The 19,537-nt window shown below is 38.0% G+C and overlaps 1 protein-coding gene across 1 annotated transcript in view; it reads right to left on the bottom strand.

Annotated features, from left to right (window-relative positions):
* REPS2 (RALBP1 associated Eps domain containing 2) overlaps positions 1-19,537 on the bottom strand; it is a 251,336-nt gene that overhangs the window by 125,308 nt on the left and 106,491 nt on the right. Inside the window, exons 3-5 of the mRNA XM_044670340.1 lie at positions 18,697-18,845; positions 15,958-16,084; positions 14,597-14,653 (exon numbers count right to left, since the gene is read on the bottom strand). Coding sequence (XP_044526275.1) covers positions 14,597-14,653; positions 15,958-16,084; positions 18,697-18,845 — 333 coding nt within the window. The remainder of the gene's footprint in view (positions 1-14,596; positions 14,654-15,957; positions 16,085-18,696; positions 18,846-19,537) is intronic.

A 19,537-nucleotide genomic window follows, 5' to 3' on the forward strand; every position in this document is an offset into this window, starting at 1 on the left:
ATCCTAGTATCTTTAAAACCTCAGGAGTTTAGAAACACCCAGTCTGTGTGTTCTTTATAAACAGCTGTGACTCTTAAATCACTCATTTCAATACAGCAGCTGGATGCCAAAATGCAGTCCTGAAAACAACTAGAGTAAATTGGAACTTAGCTATGATACTTCACAATGAAGTGGAATCCAACATAAAGAAATGCCCACTTGAATCCCTTCCAATGAATGAACGAAAATCATTTACTAAGCACTTACTAGGTGCCAACCAGTGTGTTAAACAGAGGATACAAATACAAATAGTCCCTGCCCTCAAAGAGCTTACACTCTATCTAATAGGGGAAACAATACAAATGGGAGCAGTGGCCTGGGAAGGGGACATTTGTCAGGAAAATTACAGACATTATGAATGGGACCATAAGAGAGAAAATTGGTACTCCAATAGGTCTGATGGCTGAAAGTAATTCCAAAGGACTCATGATGGAAAATGCTATCTACCTCTAGAGAGAAAACTGATGGACTCTGAATGCAGATTGAAGTATATTATTGATTTTATTTTTTTCTTGTCTCTCTTTTATAATATGGCATATTGTGGAAATATGTTTTGCATGATGGTATATGTATAGCCTATATTAAACTGCCTACCTTCTCAAATGAGGTGGGGGAGGAGAGAATCTAGAACTCAAAATTTCAGAAAATAAATATTAAAATTTGTTTTTACATGTAATTGGGAAAAAATAAAAAAGGTGGGGGAGAAGGTGACTCAGTGGATAGAGAACCAAGCCTAGAGCCTAGAGGTCCTAGATTCAATTCTGGCCTCAGATACTTCCTAGCTGTGTGACCCTGGGCAAGTCACTTAACTCCCATTGCCTAGCCCTTATAGCTCTTCGGCCTTGAAATAAAGACTTAGTATTGATTCTACAGAAGGTGAGGTGGGGGAGAAGGAGGGGGGGAGAAGGAGGGTGGGGGGAGAGGGAGGAGAGGAGAGGAAAGGAGAGGAGAGGAGAGGAGAGGAAAAGAGAGGAGAGGCATCATGCATAGTGAGCAATACTGGATCTAGAATCAGAAGGACTTTAATTTCTACTTCCAAGAAGTACTGGTTATCCTCTGTCTCATCATTGTAAATTGAAGGGGTGGACTAGATGGTCTCTAAGTTTCCTTCCAGCTCTAAACCTGACATTCTATGTACAGATTATGGCCCACAATCTACAATGGTTCTGGCTAATCAAAGTAAAGCAAAATACTACCCAGAAAAAAAAAACTCTATCAGTGTTCATTCTTTGAATTTAGTTTGATATGTACTTGTTAAACATTTATTATGAGAAGTATGCTGTTCTGGGTTCTAAAAGAAATACAAAATTTGGATAAGACACAATTCCTGACCTCATAGATATTATGTTCTCCCAAGCAAATAAGAAACAACTCTGACAACTACACTATACCTTAATACATGGCAATTGCATTAGAGAAACATAAAACAAAGTGCTACATGAGGAGTAAGGGGCAGGGGGTGGGAGGTAGCTACATTATTATTAAAAGATCATGCATTTAGAAGTTCCATTATTTCTTGTCAACTCTGGGAGAGGGAAGAGAACAAGAGAGGGAGATAACATGAATCATATGACTTTGGAAAACTTATGTATAAATGTGTTATTAAAACAAAATAAAGGGAAAAAACTAAAAAAAAATTCCATTAAAGAGCTGCAAATATAAGAACTGGTAAAAAAAAAAATCTGGAACTAAACAAGGAGAAAAATCAAAGAACTAGGCATAAGTGCCCTCACCTCCCTTCCAGAATTTAAACATTTAACTTAACTTTGACTATCAGATTATTAAAAGGGAAATGAATGCATTAATAGGAGGGAGTTTTGAATGGGCCTATGTCAACAAAGAACAATTTATATAAGGTGGAGTTGCAGAAGACTGCCATTTACTTTCTATATGGATGGGGGAAGGGATTAAAAAGGAAAGAGCAAGAGAGATTTCACTCAACAAAAAAATAACACTTTAATATTTCCCCATTTATGCTGTCCCTTCATTCTATGGACACATGACCCAAGAAATTATGAGATGGAAAATATGGCTATGCTCTCTGTCTCCATCTCCCAAGTTCTTTTGCTCTTCCACCACAGACTCATCTGCAGCCTCTACCACCCCTCCTTTGAAAGGAGGAAGGAGGAGAGTACTAGGGACCAGCAGCTTGAGTCCAAGAAACATTTACACACAAGCCCAATGCACCAAGCCCTTAGAATTAATCTTTATGCCAAAGTTTATGCATCCCACTGTCCTTACCTACATTGTTCCAATGGGTCAGGAGCTGTTTACTTAGAAGACTTGCTTCAGAGAGATGATGATTTTTGACTATACAAGATTTTTACCTTTCATGATATGAAGCATTGTGGCACAGAAGATAGAGAGGCAGCCTTTAAACCAGCAAGACTAAATTGTACCAGTTAGTATCTACTGGCTATGTGACCTGAGGCAAGTTACTAACTTCTTTCTCTAGGCCAATGGTGTCAAACTCAAATAGGGGGGCCACTAAATGTACATAAAGATCCCTGTGGGTTGTATGTTGACTTAGAAAACCCCAGATTAATTTAAGTTCCATTTTGTTTATTTTGTTAAAAATTTCCCAATTTCATTTTAATCTAATTCAGGCTGCTCTCAAAAGTCTTGGCCCATAAAGCTGTTGATATCATTTGATATCTCCGTTTTAAGCAATTCTCTAAGGAGCCTAAATTGCCCACCTGCCTTGACAGAGAAAGCTGCCGCATCTGGTAGTTCCCTATACCAAAGAAAACACAAATATAATACCAATCCTATGTTGATTTTAAAACTTAATCCTATGCAAGATATGTCTCTACTGAACTGTATTTTCCCCCAAGTTTTGTCACTCTAAGTAGACTACAATAAAATCTTAAAGGATGATTTATTTTAATTACTACTTCCATTCAACAATTCTACCCTGAATGCCCAGCTGCACGCTGAGACACTGAGAAAAGAGACTAGGGCTCCATACTCAAAGGATCTGCCAGGCTAGTTAAAAAAGAAGTATGATAAGACAGCACTGAGCAGTGTATTTAGCACTTAGTAGGTGCTTAATAAATGCTAGTTGACATCCACACAAAGCTATAATATAAATTAGAATATAGTAAGTGCATATTCTATCCATCCCAATGCCATTGGGGATAATTAAAAATGCTATGTAGGCATAGGTTATGATCAGAGACAGTATTACTATCTTTCCTAAAGGAAAGCAAGTCTAACAGTGTTAACATTCCATTTTAAAAAAAGATACTCTAATACGTGAGTAGCCTATTGTCCTTTCTATATCAGAGGCACTGTCAATTGTCTCTGGCTAGCAGCTAGGTGGCATAATGGATTCCAGATTTGGAATCTAGAAGATACAAGTTCTAATCCTGCCTCAGACAAATATTAGCTGTATATAACTGCACGAGTCATTTCAATTCTCTTTGCCTCTGCCTCCTCATCTGTAAAATGAGGATGATATTAATACCTACCTCACAAGATTGTTGTAAAGATCAAATTCAATAGCATGAAAAGTTCATCACAAACTTTAAAGCATGATATAAATGCTTTATATTATTATTATTAGCCAAGCATGATATAGATGCTTTATATTATTATTATTAGCTTCTTTAACCTTGTAGACTTCTTGCATAAAGAAGCAAACTCATTATCAACGTAGCCTAACAAGACCAAGATAGAGGCACAGAAAAATGTTAAGAACCTGGCATCTAAGGGATACAAAGACAAAAAGTGGTTTGTTTTTTTAATCATGCCTTAAGGAAACTTAGATTCTGCTGGGGGAAGAAGAACCACAAAATGTATACAGATAAATAAATTATATATGCATATGTATGCATATATGTATACACACAAGTATATATCAAATAATTTCAGGTGTAAGGTGTTGTGAGGAAGATTAGATTAGGTATTAATTAGGTATTGATTAGGAAGTACATAGCAGGAAGGAGCTGGAGCTGGGAATTCCAGGTTGGAATGAAGGAGGAGGAAGTGTGTCTGTGCCCTGAATGAGGACTCCATTAGTGGTGGGTAAAAACTGTTGCCAGCCTGGGAGACCTCAGAGCAAAGGACACCCTGTTTCCTGTTTTCCCCCGGGATCCTGTGTGGTGTGGCATCTAAGAAAAGGACAAATCTACAGAGCCAAGGGAGGAGGAGAAGTTTGAGAGCTGGAGGACAGTGCTTCAAGCAAAACCTTCTCTACTTGGTACCTGAGACAACCTAGCCCCTGGCATCCAGAGATCATCAGTGGATTGCAGTGAGAATCCCAAAGCCACAAAGTCCTAGCTGTACTCAAGCCTGGCAGGGTCCAGGTTTGAGGCAGAAACCCAGAGACTCCATTATAGCTCCTTGGGCCCTGTAGTTTAGATCACTTAGATTAGTTTAGTAATAAGTCCTTCCCTGTCCCTGTGGGTTTTGTTATTAGGTGTTAAGGTTTTAGAGTAGACATTCCTATCCCTCCTTTTGTTGTTCCTAATTAAACCCAGTTTCATCCTGTTACCTTGTCTGTTGAATTTAAGGCCTCTGGCCAGAGTGACAGTTGGCTGTTATTTTTTCAGTTGGGAGTCGCTTAGCTGTACAAGTCTTCAATGTTCAGTTTTAGTCTCTATTAAATCCCAGAGTGTGTTCCCACAAACCCCTTAGTTAATTTATAATATCCCTGGTGACCCCATTACCTTACTTATATTTCCCTACAAAGGACACACTAGGAGCCTTAAGTGGAATTAGAGATTCCAAGAAATAGGCAGTGAGGGGAGAAAGCATCATAGGAATGGAGAGAAGCTTGGGTAGGGGCAAAGAAATGATAGATGGAGTTGTGTTCTGAGAACTACTAAGTGTTTTACACATGTAGTGTAATTGTTCCTCACAGACTTATGACACAGGTAGGGACAAAAATGGAGGCTCAAATGATGGACTTTGAGCCTGAAGGGATCTTAGAGGTCATCTATTAAAACCCCCCACTATACCTAAGATTCATAGAAATTTAACAACTTGTCCAAGGGCACAGAGAGCAAGTTTCCGAGACAGGATTTGAACCACTTGTCCCCTAACACTAGATCAAGATGGTCCATTCACTTTGCTTCTAGCATTCTTCTCATTGTACCCCCAATACTGCCTCTCAGTCACTAGGATATTAGATCAGGGAAATGATATGATGAAAACAGTATTAAGGAAGATTGTCCTCTTCAAAAGAAATACCCCAGGCCAGGAGATCGAGTATCTTGCTCACAGGGCATCCAGGAGGCCAATGTCACTGGACTGAAGAGATCATGATAGAAAGTAAGGTGTAAGAATATTAAAGGTAAGAAATGTCTAGGTTATGAAGGACTTTGAATGCCATAAAGAGAATTTGTATTTGATCTTGGATGTGATAGGGAGCCATTGAATCTAACTAAGTGACAGTGGAGGGTTGGTACTGAGAAGACAATGAGCTCCAGAAATGTGGAGATCAACGCTGCACACTTAGATGGTCCAATGTTATGGCAGGGAGACAGCACAGAGCATATTGAGAAGCCAAATTAGGAAAGCATAATTAGAGATGAAGTAAGAAAAACAGAAAACTCTAAGTCTTTGTGCTTGGTTGTATACCAAGAAAGGGTCAGATTTGGGGTTCTAAGTAGTATAGTTTCAAGCTGAAACTAAGGAGCCCAGATACCTTTCCTTTGTTTTAGAAAAGCAGAATTTCTTATACAAGGCTATTGTCACATCACTCCTTTATTCAGAAATCCTTCAGCTCTTAGCATCTTTTCTCTTTATCCATTTTTTTTATTATTCAGCAGCTCCCTTCCCTTTCCACAGCTTAGAAGGTATCATCTGGCAAAGTATATAGATTATTTCGTTCATGTTTCCACCTTTCAGTTCATTCTCTGGAAGTGAACAATCACAAATTATCCTTCAAATATTATGTCTGTTGATATATATAATGTTCTCTGGGTTCTTCTCATTTCACTCTTCATTATCTCATTTAGCTCTTTCCAAGTTTTTAAAAAATTAATCTGCCCACCATTTCTCATGACACAGCAGTATTCCATCACAATCACATACCACATTTTGGTTAGTCATTCTCCAAATGATGGACATCCCCTTGATTTCCAGTTCTTTGCCCCCAAAAGAGAGCTGTTATAAATATTTTGAAACATACAGGTTCTTTTCCTTTTCCCCAGATCTCCTTGGAAAACAGATCCAACAGAGACATTTCTAGGTCTAAGGATATACAGAGCTTTACAGTTCTTTCTAGTGTAATTCCAAATTATTCTCCAAAATGCTTGGATCAGTTCACAGTTCAGCTAAGAGTGTATTACTGTACCATTTTTCCACATCCCCTCCAAATCTGTCAATTTGCCCTTTTGTCCTTTTAGCTTATCTGATGGCTTTGAGATGATAAGATCAGTTTTGGTTTGCATTTCTCTAAGCAGTAATGATTTAGAACATTTTTTCATATACCTGCATATGGCTTTGATTTCTTCATCTGAAAACTGTCTGTTCATATCATTTGCCCACTTATCAATAGGGAGATGGCTCCTATTCCCAAAAATCTGACAAAGCTGTCTATGTACTTTAGATACAAGACCTCTCTCCAAAAGATTACCTATGAAATTTTCCCCAAATTTTCTGCTTTCCTTCTAACATTGACAACATGTTTTATTCATACATATCCATTTCAATTTAATCTACTCAAACATCTTGCCTCTTGATGGATTTCTTTTAGTACCCAATAGTTGCCCACTATGTGGTATATTAAAAACTCCCAATTGGCATTTAGAATTCACTCTGCACTGCAAACTATCTACAAGGCTTACCTTATTCTATATATTCTATGTTCCAATCAAACTGAGTCACCATCTTTTCTCTAGTCAAGTGTTTTTTGTTCAAGTCTGTCTCTGTGTCTGGAATGAACCTCTCCCTTCCATTCTTCAGAGTTTCTAATTCAGGTACCCGCCTCCTCCATTAATACTTCTCAGACATGTCCTCTACCTCTTTCCAGCTCCAAGAAATAAAGCGATTACTCCTCAAATTTCACAGATACCTTCTTTGATGGTTGTTTCCAAATTTGAGCAGAGGGATACATTTTAACTTCCAAAAGCTTTGATGAACTTACATGATAGTTGTAGCACTAATATTCACTGACTAGTGTGAGCCAATAAAAAACAATTTGACTGGCATGGTGCCACACCCCTAGGATGCATGACAAAGTTAATAAGGGCAGAGCTTGGGCATTATCCTCCCCTTTCTACCAGCCCCTTAGTGCATTGGCACAGTTAGAATTCAGAACCCTACCTCCCTGCCTCTTATTTTTCAGTCTTTATTAAGGGTAATTTAGAAAATACTCTCATTTTCCTGGTCCCAATTCAACTTGCTGATGGCTAACAGGGAACTCATCTATTGGTGCCAGTCAGCTCTTTTACTAAAACTGTATATAAGTTTGATCCCTAAAGGGTTCTGAGCATTGAATCAGAGCTTGAAAGCCTTTCCACAGTTCCATATCTGGAAGCTAGCTCAATGTATATGCCCTCAGAATGGAGCCAGGAAAGACAATGGGAACCCAAGACTGGTTCCTCTACATATCTGTATTCCTCTTCTCCTTATGGCTAGTAATAAAGTTGTTGGGTTTTTTAACTCTTACCTTCTGTCTTAGTATTAACTCTAAGATAGAAGGGCAAGGGCTAGGCAAACAGGTTTAAGGGACTTACCCAGAGTCACACAGCTAGGAAATATGTGAAGCCAGATTGGAACCTACATCCTCCTGACTCCACACCTGGTGCTCTATCTATTGTGCTACCTAGGTGCCCCAGTAATAACTCTTATCCTGGCATAGCTCTGCTGCTCTTCATCCAAACTTTTCTGCACCACAAGAGACATAATCCATTGACTATAGAGGCCCTTTCCAGTAACATGAAAAATTCTCAAATCAGTAACCTCTAGACTAGGAATCCCTCATCTATGATTTGGAGCTACAAAGTGGAATGGCTGATTCTGAGACATTCTCAGAGATTTAATTTTCTTGAACAAAGCCAGATCTGTGGTCTCAATTAAACGAGATAACGTATATGAAGTGCTTTGTAATTATATCATGCTACTGAGATGTAAGCTAATCAGTTTTGTTAATAACAAAGAACTAGAAACAAGTAGGTGCCCTTCAATTGGAGAACAGCTAAACAAATGGTGATAAATGAATGTAATGAGATTTTGCCATGATGTCAGTAAATATAAATATGACGAATATAGAAGCATGGGGAGACAAATATGAACCAATGAAAAATGAAATAAGAAAACCCAAGAAAATATACAAAACAGCATGAATGAAAAGGACAAAGGAACAAAAAAATCTGAACACAGGTATAACTATAATAAACAAATTGACTTCAAAGAAGGGATGAGAAAACATTCTTCTTTTGCAAATATGGGAGACTATAAATAAACGGAGAAAGGGAGGAAGGAAAGAAGGGACAGAGGCACAAAGATAGGGAAGAAGGAAGGATGATGGAAGGAAAGAGGGAAGGAAGGGAAAAAAGAAGAAAGAAAGGGAGAGAGGGAAGGAGGGAAGAAAAAATATTTATTAAGAATTTATACACTGTGCTAAGTGCTTGGGAAATAAATATAAAAAGCAAGACAGATTCAAGGAGTTCCTGTTCTAGTTGGGGAAGACAACTCCATGAAAGAGAGTTTAACTCATGGAAAAACCCAAAAGTTTTTAGGCTATTGAGTTAGTAGATGGAAAAGCCCAGCCTATAAATATGAAACATGGTGTATTCTATCAGATTCAGTTAATATTGTCTAGTTTTTCTGAGCAACTTTTTTTTCCTTTTTCTTTTTCATTCTTAGTTACAGGAGTTACAGGATAGGAGATGGGAGAAGGATATATCTGGAAACAAACTGTACATGAAGACAAAAGATATCAATAGATTTATTTATTTGACTTTTTATTTGTTTATACCTTTTCCTTAAGTCATTTGGCCAAGGTTGCTCTTTTGTTCCAAACTTTGCAATTTAACTCAGACCTGCCTGTTGATGATGTAATTAATGAGATAACCTCATTAAACGTCTGCTCTCCTGGTAAACTGTTTCCAGTTATAAATGTGACCTCTCTACAAAAGCAATGCTTTCCTGGCTCTGTTCCACTAAATTTCTTGATTCCTTTACTGTTTACTGCTTTTGAAAGATGTCTAGTTATCTGGAATTGTCCTAATAGGTTCACATTCAATGTATCTAATGTTTTCTCTCCCAGATAACCCTGCTAAGTATTATCAGGCCTCTTGGTTCTGGTAACTCTGAAAATGTGCCAGATACTATAGAATAAATGGAGTTGTTTGTTTTTTTTAATTTTGCCTTGACCTTTACACCTCCCAGAGGATGATCTGATTTTGCCTTAATCCTACCATAAAGAACTAGAGACATAAGGGGAGACTGAGTCTGCCTCAATTTTTTCCCCTCTTCTTTTTTTCTTGAAAAAATATTGTTTATTAGATAAGATGTTCTCTGAAAAGGGGAAGGACAGTGAGAATATCCATGATGATGAAAAAAAAAAGGCCAACAATTAAAACTTTTTTTTAAAAGCCATCATGTGGGGGGCAGCTGGGTAGCTCAGTGGATGGAGAGCCAGGCCTAGAGATGGGAGGTCCTGCGTTCAAATCTGGCCTCAGACACTTCCCAGCTGTGTGACCCTGGGCAAGTCACTTGACCCCCATTGCCTACCCTTACCACTCTTCCACCTTGGAGCCAATACATGGTATTGATTCCAAGATGGAAGGTGAGGGTTTAAAAAAAAAGCCATCATGTGAGTGATAGGAGATGAGGAAGAAAGGGAAAGGAGTTCATCATGAATGGCCTCAGTTTTTTCTGTAAAATATGAGGCAAGGTTCTCAGTTGAGAGAGTGGGGGAAAGGAAAACCATGAGAGGTTTCGGAAGGATGAAAAGCTTTAGAAGGGTCACTGTGGAGAATGAAGAGTGAGTTGATAAGGTAGGTATATATTTGTCTGCATGTTCTCTCCTCACTTAGATTATAAAGTTCTTTGAGGGCAGGGACTATCATTTGTCTCTTTTTGAATCTCTGGTGCCCAGCATAGTGCCTAGCACATATTAGGCTCTTAATAAATGTTTTGCAGTAGTAAGTACTCAACTGAGTTTATATAAGATAAATTTGCAGGGAATCCAGTCAGAATGATTGGGTCATTTTTTCCACATTCCACAGGGTCAGACTAGATGGTTTCTGAGCTTCCTCAGAGCTCTAAACCTATGATCCCATAATATCATTATCTCTAAGGTCCTAGCTAGCTCTAATGACCTTCCATTATAATCGAGAACTGTCCAGCATCACACTGACACATAGCTAGGATAGACTAGCAAAGATCAAATGCAGAAAAAACCAATGAGGTGGCTAATGGACCGAGTCCTAGGCTGGAGCAGGGACTTTAAATATGGGAAAGGAAAAATTCTGACATACCTTTAAGCACCTAAAGGACTGGATTTGTTTAATATTTGGCCTTTAAGACTTACATGAACTGATGCACAGTGAAATAAGCAGAACCAAGAAAACATTATACACAGAAACTGTAACATTGTGGGACAATCAAATGTGATAGACTTTGCTACTAAAAGCAATGCCATGATCCAGAACAATACTGAGGGACTTATGAGAAAAAATGTTATCCACATCTAGAGAAAGAATTATGGGAGTAGAAATCCAGAAGAAAATATGTGATTAATCACTTGTTTATATGGGTATGTAATTTGAGATTTTGGTTTCAAAAATTGCTCTTTTACAAAAATGAATAATATGGAAATGGGTTGAGTTATATGTATATAAAAAACCCAGTGCAATCTCTTGTCAACTCTGGGAAGGGAGATGGATTAGGGGAGGGAGAAAACATGAATCATGGAATCATGTTAAAATTTTTTTAAATAAAAATAAAAAATATTTGGCCTTTTAACCCCTAGTACCTGCCACAGTACCTGGTGGACAGCTTACTAAATGTTTGTTGAATGAGCAAAAATGTTTAGTAGAATTTGGTGATGGGACTGATTGAAGAGGATAAGGAGGAAACCACAAGCATATAAGTCTAATGGACTAAAAAGTTAATGAAAAAATTGATGAGAAAGAATGACCAACAAAGAAATATGATGAGTTTCTGGCATATTCAATTTCAAGAATTGGGGGGTGCAGCTAGGTGGTGCAGTGGATAAAGTACTGGACCTGGAACCAGAAAGACTCATCTTCTGAGTTCAAATCTGGCCTCAAACACTTAGCGATGTGACCCTGGTCATTGTTTCCCTCAGTTTCCTCATCTGTAAAATGAGGTGGAGAAAGAATTGGCAAACCACTCCAATATCTCTGCAAAGAAAACCCCAAAAGGAGTCATGAAGAGTCAGACATGACTGAAATAACTGAACAGTAACAACAAAAGTTTGCAAGAGAATTCAGCTGAAATAACCTGAATGCCCCTACTGATAACTAAAACTAAGTTATGGATGTTCTATTTCATATAACCTTGCATAAATTTTTTATGTCTTTCTTTTTCCCTGAAAATCAGCACTCCTTTCAGTACAGGAAAAAACCTGCAGAAACTGGGTCACTTCCTGCCTCAGCAGAAAACCAGATCATACATGTCCGATTCTAAAATAAGTCTAATTGGTCACATTTTAAACTGGGACTCAGAATCCCAAGAGAAAAAGATGCCAAGGAGAATTTATGAAGTGCTGAGGACACATAGCCTAGCCATTCAAAACACCACCAATCCCCACCAACGACTGACATTAGTGTGACCAGCAGAATTTAAAATAGACAGTATGGCCAAGCCAATGTCTAACTTTTGTCATCAAAATGCTTTTCTGAAAATTCAGCAAAGCTGTATTAAATACTCACTCTGTATAGAACATTATACTAGACACTGAGGAAGGAGATAGCAAAATTCAAATAAGAAACTGCTGTTTCACTGGAGTTTATCCATCTAATAAAGTAGCGATAATAGCCTACTGAAGTAGAGGAACAGAAGTATGACATAAATATCAATAGTATTCTAGGGGCAAAACAGTGATTTATGACATCCTAAGGGACAAATTATTACACAATTAAAAGATTGGGGAAGGTTGTAGAAGAAGAAACATTTGTACTGGGCTTTAAAGAATGGGTAGGAGTTGAGGGCAGCAGAGTATCTCAGAGGATAGGGAGTCAGGCCCAGAGATGGAAGGTCCTGGGTTCAAATCAGGCCTCAAACACTTCCTAGCTATGTGATCCTGGGCAAGTCACTTAACTCCCATTGCCTAGCCCTCACCACTCTTCTGCCTTGAAACTAATACACAGGACTGATTTTAAGATGGAAGGTAAAGGTCATTTTTTGTGTTTTGTTTTGTTTTTTTAATGGGCAGATCCTGGGCAAGTCACTAGACATCCCCAAAGAAACCTGTTTCCTCATCTATAAAATGAGGAGTTACACTAGCTGGCTTCTGAGATCCATCTGTTCTAGATCTATGATGTTATCATTCTGTAACCCAATAAAATATAGTATTAATAGATAAATTTTGTCATTATTGTTTGTACCTGTGATTTCCTTGGTGTAGGGAGCTCCTAGTGAGGAACTTCACCTGCCAATATATATTAGTACAACTTAAGAGTGTCCAACTACAACTTTGGACATTGAAAAATTAAATGATTTGTCTAAAGGTAGTCTTTTTTATGAAAGTATATTTATTTTTATATGTGTAATATAATATATGTAACAACAGTAATATAATGCATATAATTTGTCATAAATATGTAATGAATTATAATAAATATGCATATCCAAGAGGAAAAAAATGGGTAAGAAATAAACAGGTAAAGAGGAGGGCAAAAGACATTCTAGACAGAGAATGAACTGAAGAAAAGCATAAAGGTTGCATAGAAAAGGCATGTTCAGAAGGCAAAGAATAACCCAATTTAACTGGACCACAGGGCACTGAAGTCAGCTCATAAGGTTATTAAATTTTTATTTTGAACATTTGAACTACTAGAGGTAAACTACAAATTAGAGCCTGATTTATTGTTTTGTTGATTATCTAGATTAAAGAAAGATAGAGAGAAGTTTAAATTAAGGCAAAAAAGTAAATCACTTCCTGAAAAATAAGGGTTTTTCTAACTGAGAAATTTGGGGTACAGTGATTGTACTTATAACTTTTTGTTTAATATGAACTCAATTATAGTTCAGCTTTCATTCTCAAAGAGGACAATGATATTATGGATTAGCACATATATTGTATCAAAGTGAGGCAGAGTTGCACAAAGTCATCAGTCTCACTCTCTTCCAGAGTCATCCAAGACCAGTGGCAAGACAACAGGCAAGAGAACTGGTGAAAGCTCAGGATATAGTGAATGATTTTAATTTCTTCAATGTCTAACCAAGTTCCTAGCATTCCACAGTGCCCACTTCTGCAGCTTCCATGACTGCTGAAACAAATTTTTCTCATCTGCTTCTTCTGCTTCACATACCTGGGGCAGACTTCCCCCTGATGGGTCTGAAGTCTATTGTTACCTTCAACCTGATTTGGCCAGCTACCAAGATGGTTTATCAAGGTGTGTGCTTCTTGAAACCACAAGTGAGAGCTGAGTGGCAGGTGGACAACAAAAAGGAAAGCAGCTCTGAAAAGGGCTCCATAAAACTGTAGAGGAAAAGGAACTCTATAGATCTAGGAAGCCACTGTATTGCCCTTACGTTAAAGATTGCACTAATTTTTACAACACGATGAGGCCAATTATATCCCCAGAGATAAAGGAGATAGTGGGGAGAGGGTAGGAAAGATTACTGCTAGTCAACCCACTTTCCCAGGGCAGAAGAAGTGGAGAAGTGTCTTAAGAGGCTACTGCAATCTACCTGGAGGGAGGGAGGGTGGTGATGATGAGATCCTATACTAGGATGATGGATGTGGAAATTAAAAGAGGTGTTCTCAACATTTTCCATTATTCTTGGTCCCAAAGTGCAATTGGTAAAATGTTTATATTGATGATACAAAAATTATAAAATCTGACAGTCAGCAAACACAAATTAAATTCCCACTGTGTGACCGACACTGGGTTAAGTTCTAGGTATACAAAGAAAGGGACAAAGGTGTTGGGAGCAGGAGAGGGATGGGAATCCCTGCTCTCGAGGAGTTCATATCTAATAAAAAGACAACATGAAAAGAATTATGTATAACTATATACAAGTACAGGATAAGTTGGAAATAATCAAAAGAAGCAATCTGATGGATCATTATCCTGTTTAGTCATCCAAATCGAACTGTATTTTAACATTCTACAAAAATAACAAGAATGAATTTGTTTTTTAACAATTGAAATCTATAATGTAACATATGCCATGAATAATGTTCCTTTCTATTCAATTTTCTATATTCTGTATCACTGAATCATAGGATCTTAAGAGTTGGAAGAGGTCATCTAGTCCAACCTATACATATAGAACTTCCTACTATAAATTCTATAAATGAAATAAATAAAAAACAATTCATCCAACCTCCACTTGAAAACCTCCTATGCCCACGAGCTCCTGAGGCAACACATACCACTTTAGACAATAGGAAGTTTTTACTTACAACGAGTTGAAATCTGACCTCTGCAACTTGTATACATCATTCCTAGTTCTCTTTTCTCTAGGGCCAAGAAGAACAAGTCCCTCTTCTATGTGACTTAAATATGAGTACCACTCCCCCAAGTCTTCTCCAGACTAAACCTCCCTGGCTCCTTCAATCAGTCCTCACATATCATAGTCTTCCACATCCTCAGTATCCTGACTGTCCTTCTTTGAATGTTCTCTAGCCTGTCAATATTCTTGGTTCTCCTGGAAGAAATACTTTGACCCCTATCCACTTGAGTAGACCCCTGCCCATCCTAAATCACTGATTTTGTCCCTCTGTTAATTTTCAATCTGTATTATTCAGTTTAGTATTGTTCCAGAGAAGTAGTGATTTATTTTCTTGTATTAACAGACATTGATATACATCTAGTGAGGTGAGGATAATCAACTAACTCATTTCACAATACAGTTATGAGTAAATATAAATTAGATTAGGTTAAAGAGCTGAGTAAATTTTCTTCATCTTAGATTATGGAGTTTCTTAGGACATGCTCCTGCTTGACCACAGTTAAAGGGTTTCCATTCTAGTTTTGACTATCAAAGTTCTTCATGGCACAGGATGTCATTAAGTTTATTCCCCTGGCACAAGTTTCATAAGGTTAGATGGAAAGTCTCTGGCTATTTGGGGAACCCTTTGTCCCTAGAACCTCTATCTGATTGGCTAACCTTAAACAGAACATGACTTCTCAACTCTTTGACAAGGGTCTTTTGCTATATGTTGTGAACCCAGGAACCTTACCTAATTTCCAAAGAAAAGAGCTGGTAGCAGTCATCTCTGCTCCTGTCTAACATTAATGCACTAATTAAAACATATACTTTGAGTTATACCAGTCTAGAAGGGGACTGCACTTTCATTGTTTGTTCATTGTTTGAAAGTAAAGGATATAAATGTTGTACCTTGGGACAAGGTGGTGGGGGGAGTCACAGACCAAAAGGAAGGTCTGGGATTCTATTTTTTGAAGGGGACCAGTTCCTTTAATAAATAGTTATTGGCTCAGAGCTCTGTCTCAGAGACTTTATTTACAGGCTGAAAAAATTGGGGGTTATGTCCCAGATGTTGTATAAATCTAAAAAGGGTCAACAGTTGCTTACAAATTGAAACAATAACTTAGAGAACAGGAAACAAGAAAGTATCACTCTACCGTCTCCAATGTTAAGAAGGAATAACAACCTCCTCAACAAAATTCAATTTAATTAGGGAGCCATGTTTCTAAAGATAACAGTAATTAAATCTAGAAATTGGTAGGCTGGTTTCTTAAAAGCAGTTTAGATTAAGGATCATGGACTAATAGGACATTGGTGCTCCAAATGTCATCTTACCTGCATGGATCTGATCCATCCCACTTCTCAATTTACCATAGCCATAGGTCAGAGGTACCCTTTGGTAGTTGGATGGAGAAGAAGGAGGAGAACTAATTGGAGACATTGTGGGAGACATTGTCTCCTGCTGTAAAGGAACCAGAAATGGGGGTCAGTGGTGAAGACTGACAAAACAACATTCTAGTTTGCAACTAAGATGTATAACAAAAAGTAATGGTGAAATGACTTAGCTGGTATTACAAATGGGAAACTGCCTTTTAAAATGAAAACTATTTTGATATGAATATATGTTGCTTCAAACACCTGCCAGAAAGTAAATACTTGCCAGGAGATATTTAGACTATTCAAATGAGTCTATAATTCTCTTAGTCATATGACATTTTTCTTTGGAAAATGAAAAGTCATTAATCACATGGAACTACGATAGAATCCAATTTTAACTTTCTTCTGGATAAACTCAATCTTCACTAACTGAGAAATTTCTACAAAGTCTATTCTGAATTCTTCATGGATGAAATTCCTATATTTCCATACATGAGCAAAATCAAACTGGGAAAGTGTCTTGCATCTACCAAATTCAAAGTTCATAAAAGCATCTGCCAATGCTAATTGGCTTATATAAGACAAGCTAGCTCACACAATTTTGTTTTCTGCCTAATAATTCACAAATTATTTTAGCAATGTGCAATGTAGGAAAGCATTTTATAAGTCTCAGTATTTTACATAAAAGCATAAATGTGTTATTATTAGGAAGAGAGAGAGAGAGAGAGAGAGAGAGAGAGAGAGAGAGAGAGAGAGAGAGAGAGAAGGAGAGGGAGAGGGAGGGAGGGAAAAGGAGAGGGAGAGGAAGAGAGGGAGAGAAAGAGAGAGAGATTCTCCTTTTTACATTCCCATCAGATAGATAATGGCAGTGAGGATTCAAATATCAAATTATAGAGCTGGAATGCCCCTCAGAAACCATCTAGTCCAATCCATCTCTGCAAGGGCCTAGGCAGTGACATTTATCTTCCTGTTCTCAGTAAACATGAGAAAGGGAACTATGAATGTAAAATGTATAAGCTGACAAATAATTGCTGTATCAGATTTTTGTTAGCTGTTTTCTTAAAAGGGATTGGAGATGGAGCAGCTAGTTTTTGGCACAGTGGATACAGAACGAGACCTGGAATCTGGAGGACCTGGGTTTAAATCTGGCCTCAGTTACTTCCTACGTGTATGACCCTGGGCAAGTCACTTAACCCCCCATTGTCTAACCCTTAGCACTCTTCTACCTTAAAACTAATATAGAGTATTGATTCTAAGAAAAAAGGTAAAAAAATTTTTAAATAAATAGGGGATGGGGGTATTGGGAAATGGCAATAGTATCAAAAACAAAAGATCATTACAACTTAAAGAAATATAAATAAAAGCAATGTGGAAGACAGATGATATAAAGTCTCTCTTCTATGACCTGCAGTTAGTAATGATAGGTCTTGGGGTAAGGACCCTCCAAACCTATCTCTATAAATTATGAGAATTTTTGTTCATAGCTCTCTTGGAGAGATTTCACCATTGAGGTAAAATGGAGCCTCTAAATGGGTGAGAAGGTGTGGGTTAGGAAGAAAGGGAGAGATCAGAATGGCTGACTATAAAACTAATTCTAGAGCAATTGAAGCTATGGTGGAGATGATGGGAAGGAAGGAACATCAGGGTGAGGCTGTGCAGCACATAATTTAATCTTTTCTAGAGGTTTCAGGGTCACCATTGCAAATGCTGATCATCAAACTATGTTGTAACATTGTGAAGGGCAGAGGATACTCTGAAGATTGGGGGAAGATATTTGTCCCAGTGCAGAAGGGTCCCACTGTGGCTGTGCTTTATTCCTCCCCTCCATGGATTTATTTCAGTTTATCTTTATCTTATGCAGAACTCAATGGGTCTTGAGTGTGGCTTAAGGGTGGCTCTTCTGTACTTAGTGACAAGTACTTTTCCTCAATACTTAGTGACTTTTTTGTTTTTGTTTTTGTTTTTTATTTACTTCTAGGTTTTCAGTAGTGTTCCAAGTTCCAGGTTACCCGAAGCGTATTGATGTAGGATCTCACTGAAGAGAAGGAAGGGGCTCGTGCTTTCTTTGGTATAGGGAGATTGTACTTCCTCTCCCTGGGCAAATCATCTCCTTCTCTATACATAATTCATCTTCTTAAAGGGTTGCCTAGGGCACAGAAGATCAAATGACTTGCCTACTTAATCACATAACTAGACTGTGTCAGTGGAGACTTGAACCAGGACATCCCAGCTCTAAGGCCAGTTAATCTATTCCCTCTGCTATGAAGCTTCTCATGTCCTTTCAATTTAGATATTTATAGAGATAGATATGTATACACACACGCATATACACACCATATCACTGGTGGGGCAGCTAAGTGGCTCAGGGGATTGAGAGCCAGGCCTAGAGACAGGAGGTCCTGGGTTCATATCTAGCCTCAGACACTTCCTAGCTGTGTGACCCTGGGCAAGTCACTTCACTTCCATTGCCTAGCCCTTTCCGCTTTTCTGCCTTGGAACCAATACTTGGTATTGATTCTAAGATGAAAGGTGAAGGTTTAAAAAAAAAAGATCATACACACATATTGTGAATATATATTAGATGTACACATATATAATATATATTAGGAATGATTTTTTAATCTCATGCAATTCTATGTGTATATATAATATATAAGAAGACAAACATATATATACACACACAGTAGATTTTTTTACCTGTTTTTCCCCATCATCCACTCTCTTGAAGGAATTCTTTTCCATGGTTACATATGGAATCTGACACTTCAATCCATGAAGATCGGCTGGATTGCTGTATCTTATTTCACTGTCATTTTTCAGGGCCATAAATCGAGGGAGAGGCAGTTCTTTAGGAACAGAATCAGATAAGCTCAAATGAAATGATGTTAAGAACTCATCAAAAGAAAGGCACGGAATGTCTCAAAAACGAATCACTTCAGCAGGAAAACTCCAAAACTTTGAAAAATGGATTCGATCCTATGGGTTATTTTTTTTCCAGAAAGAAGACTATTATAATGAGGTCATCATATAAATATGTTATGATTTCATGAAGAATATTTTCTGTAACATTTTAAGACTACAATTGCTTCCTCATAGAATAAATCCAGGTTCCAAAGTTGCTTCCTACTTTATCCCTTAGTTCAACACTATGGCTTGAGATATCTAAACACTAGCACATTTTTATAACACTTTAGGAATAAATTTCTAATCCCATGCAATATTCTCTCTCTCACTCTCCCTCTCTCTCTCTCTCTCCTTCTCCCTCTCCCTCTCCCTCTCTCTCTCTCTCCGTCTTTCTCTTCCTCTTTTTCTCCCTCTCCCTCTCCCCTCATCTCTCTCTTTCTTTCTCTCTCTCCCTCTCCCTCTCCTTCTATCTCTCTCCCTCCCTCTGTCCCTCCTTCCATCTCTCTTCCCCCTCATTATATCTCTCTCTCCTCTCCCTCTCCTTCTATCTCTCTCCCTCCCTCTGTCCCTCCTTCCATCTCTCTTCCCCCTCATTATCTCTCTCTCCTCTCTCTCCTCTCTCTCTCCTTCTCTC

The sequence above is a fragment of the Gracilinanus agilis genome, chromosome 3 (assembly GCF_016433145.1).
Source record: "Gracilinanus agilis isolate LMUSP501 chromosome 3, AgileGrace, whole genome shotgun sequence".
In the NCBI taxonomy this organism is placed as follows: Eukaryota; Metazoa; Chordata; class Mammalia; order Didelphimorphia; family Didelphidae; genus Gracilinanus; species Gracilinanus agilis.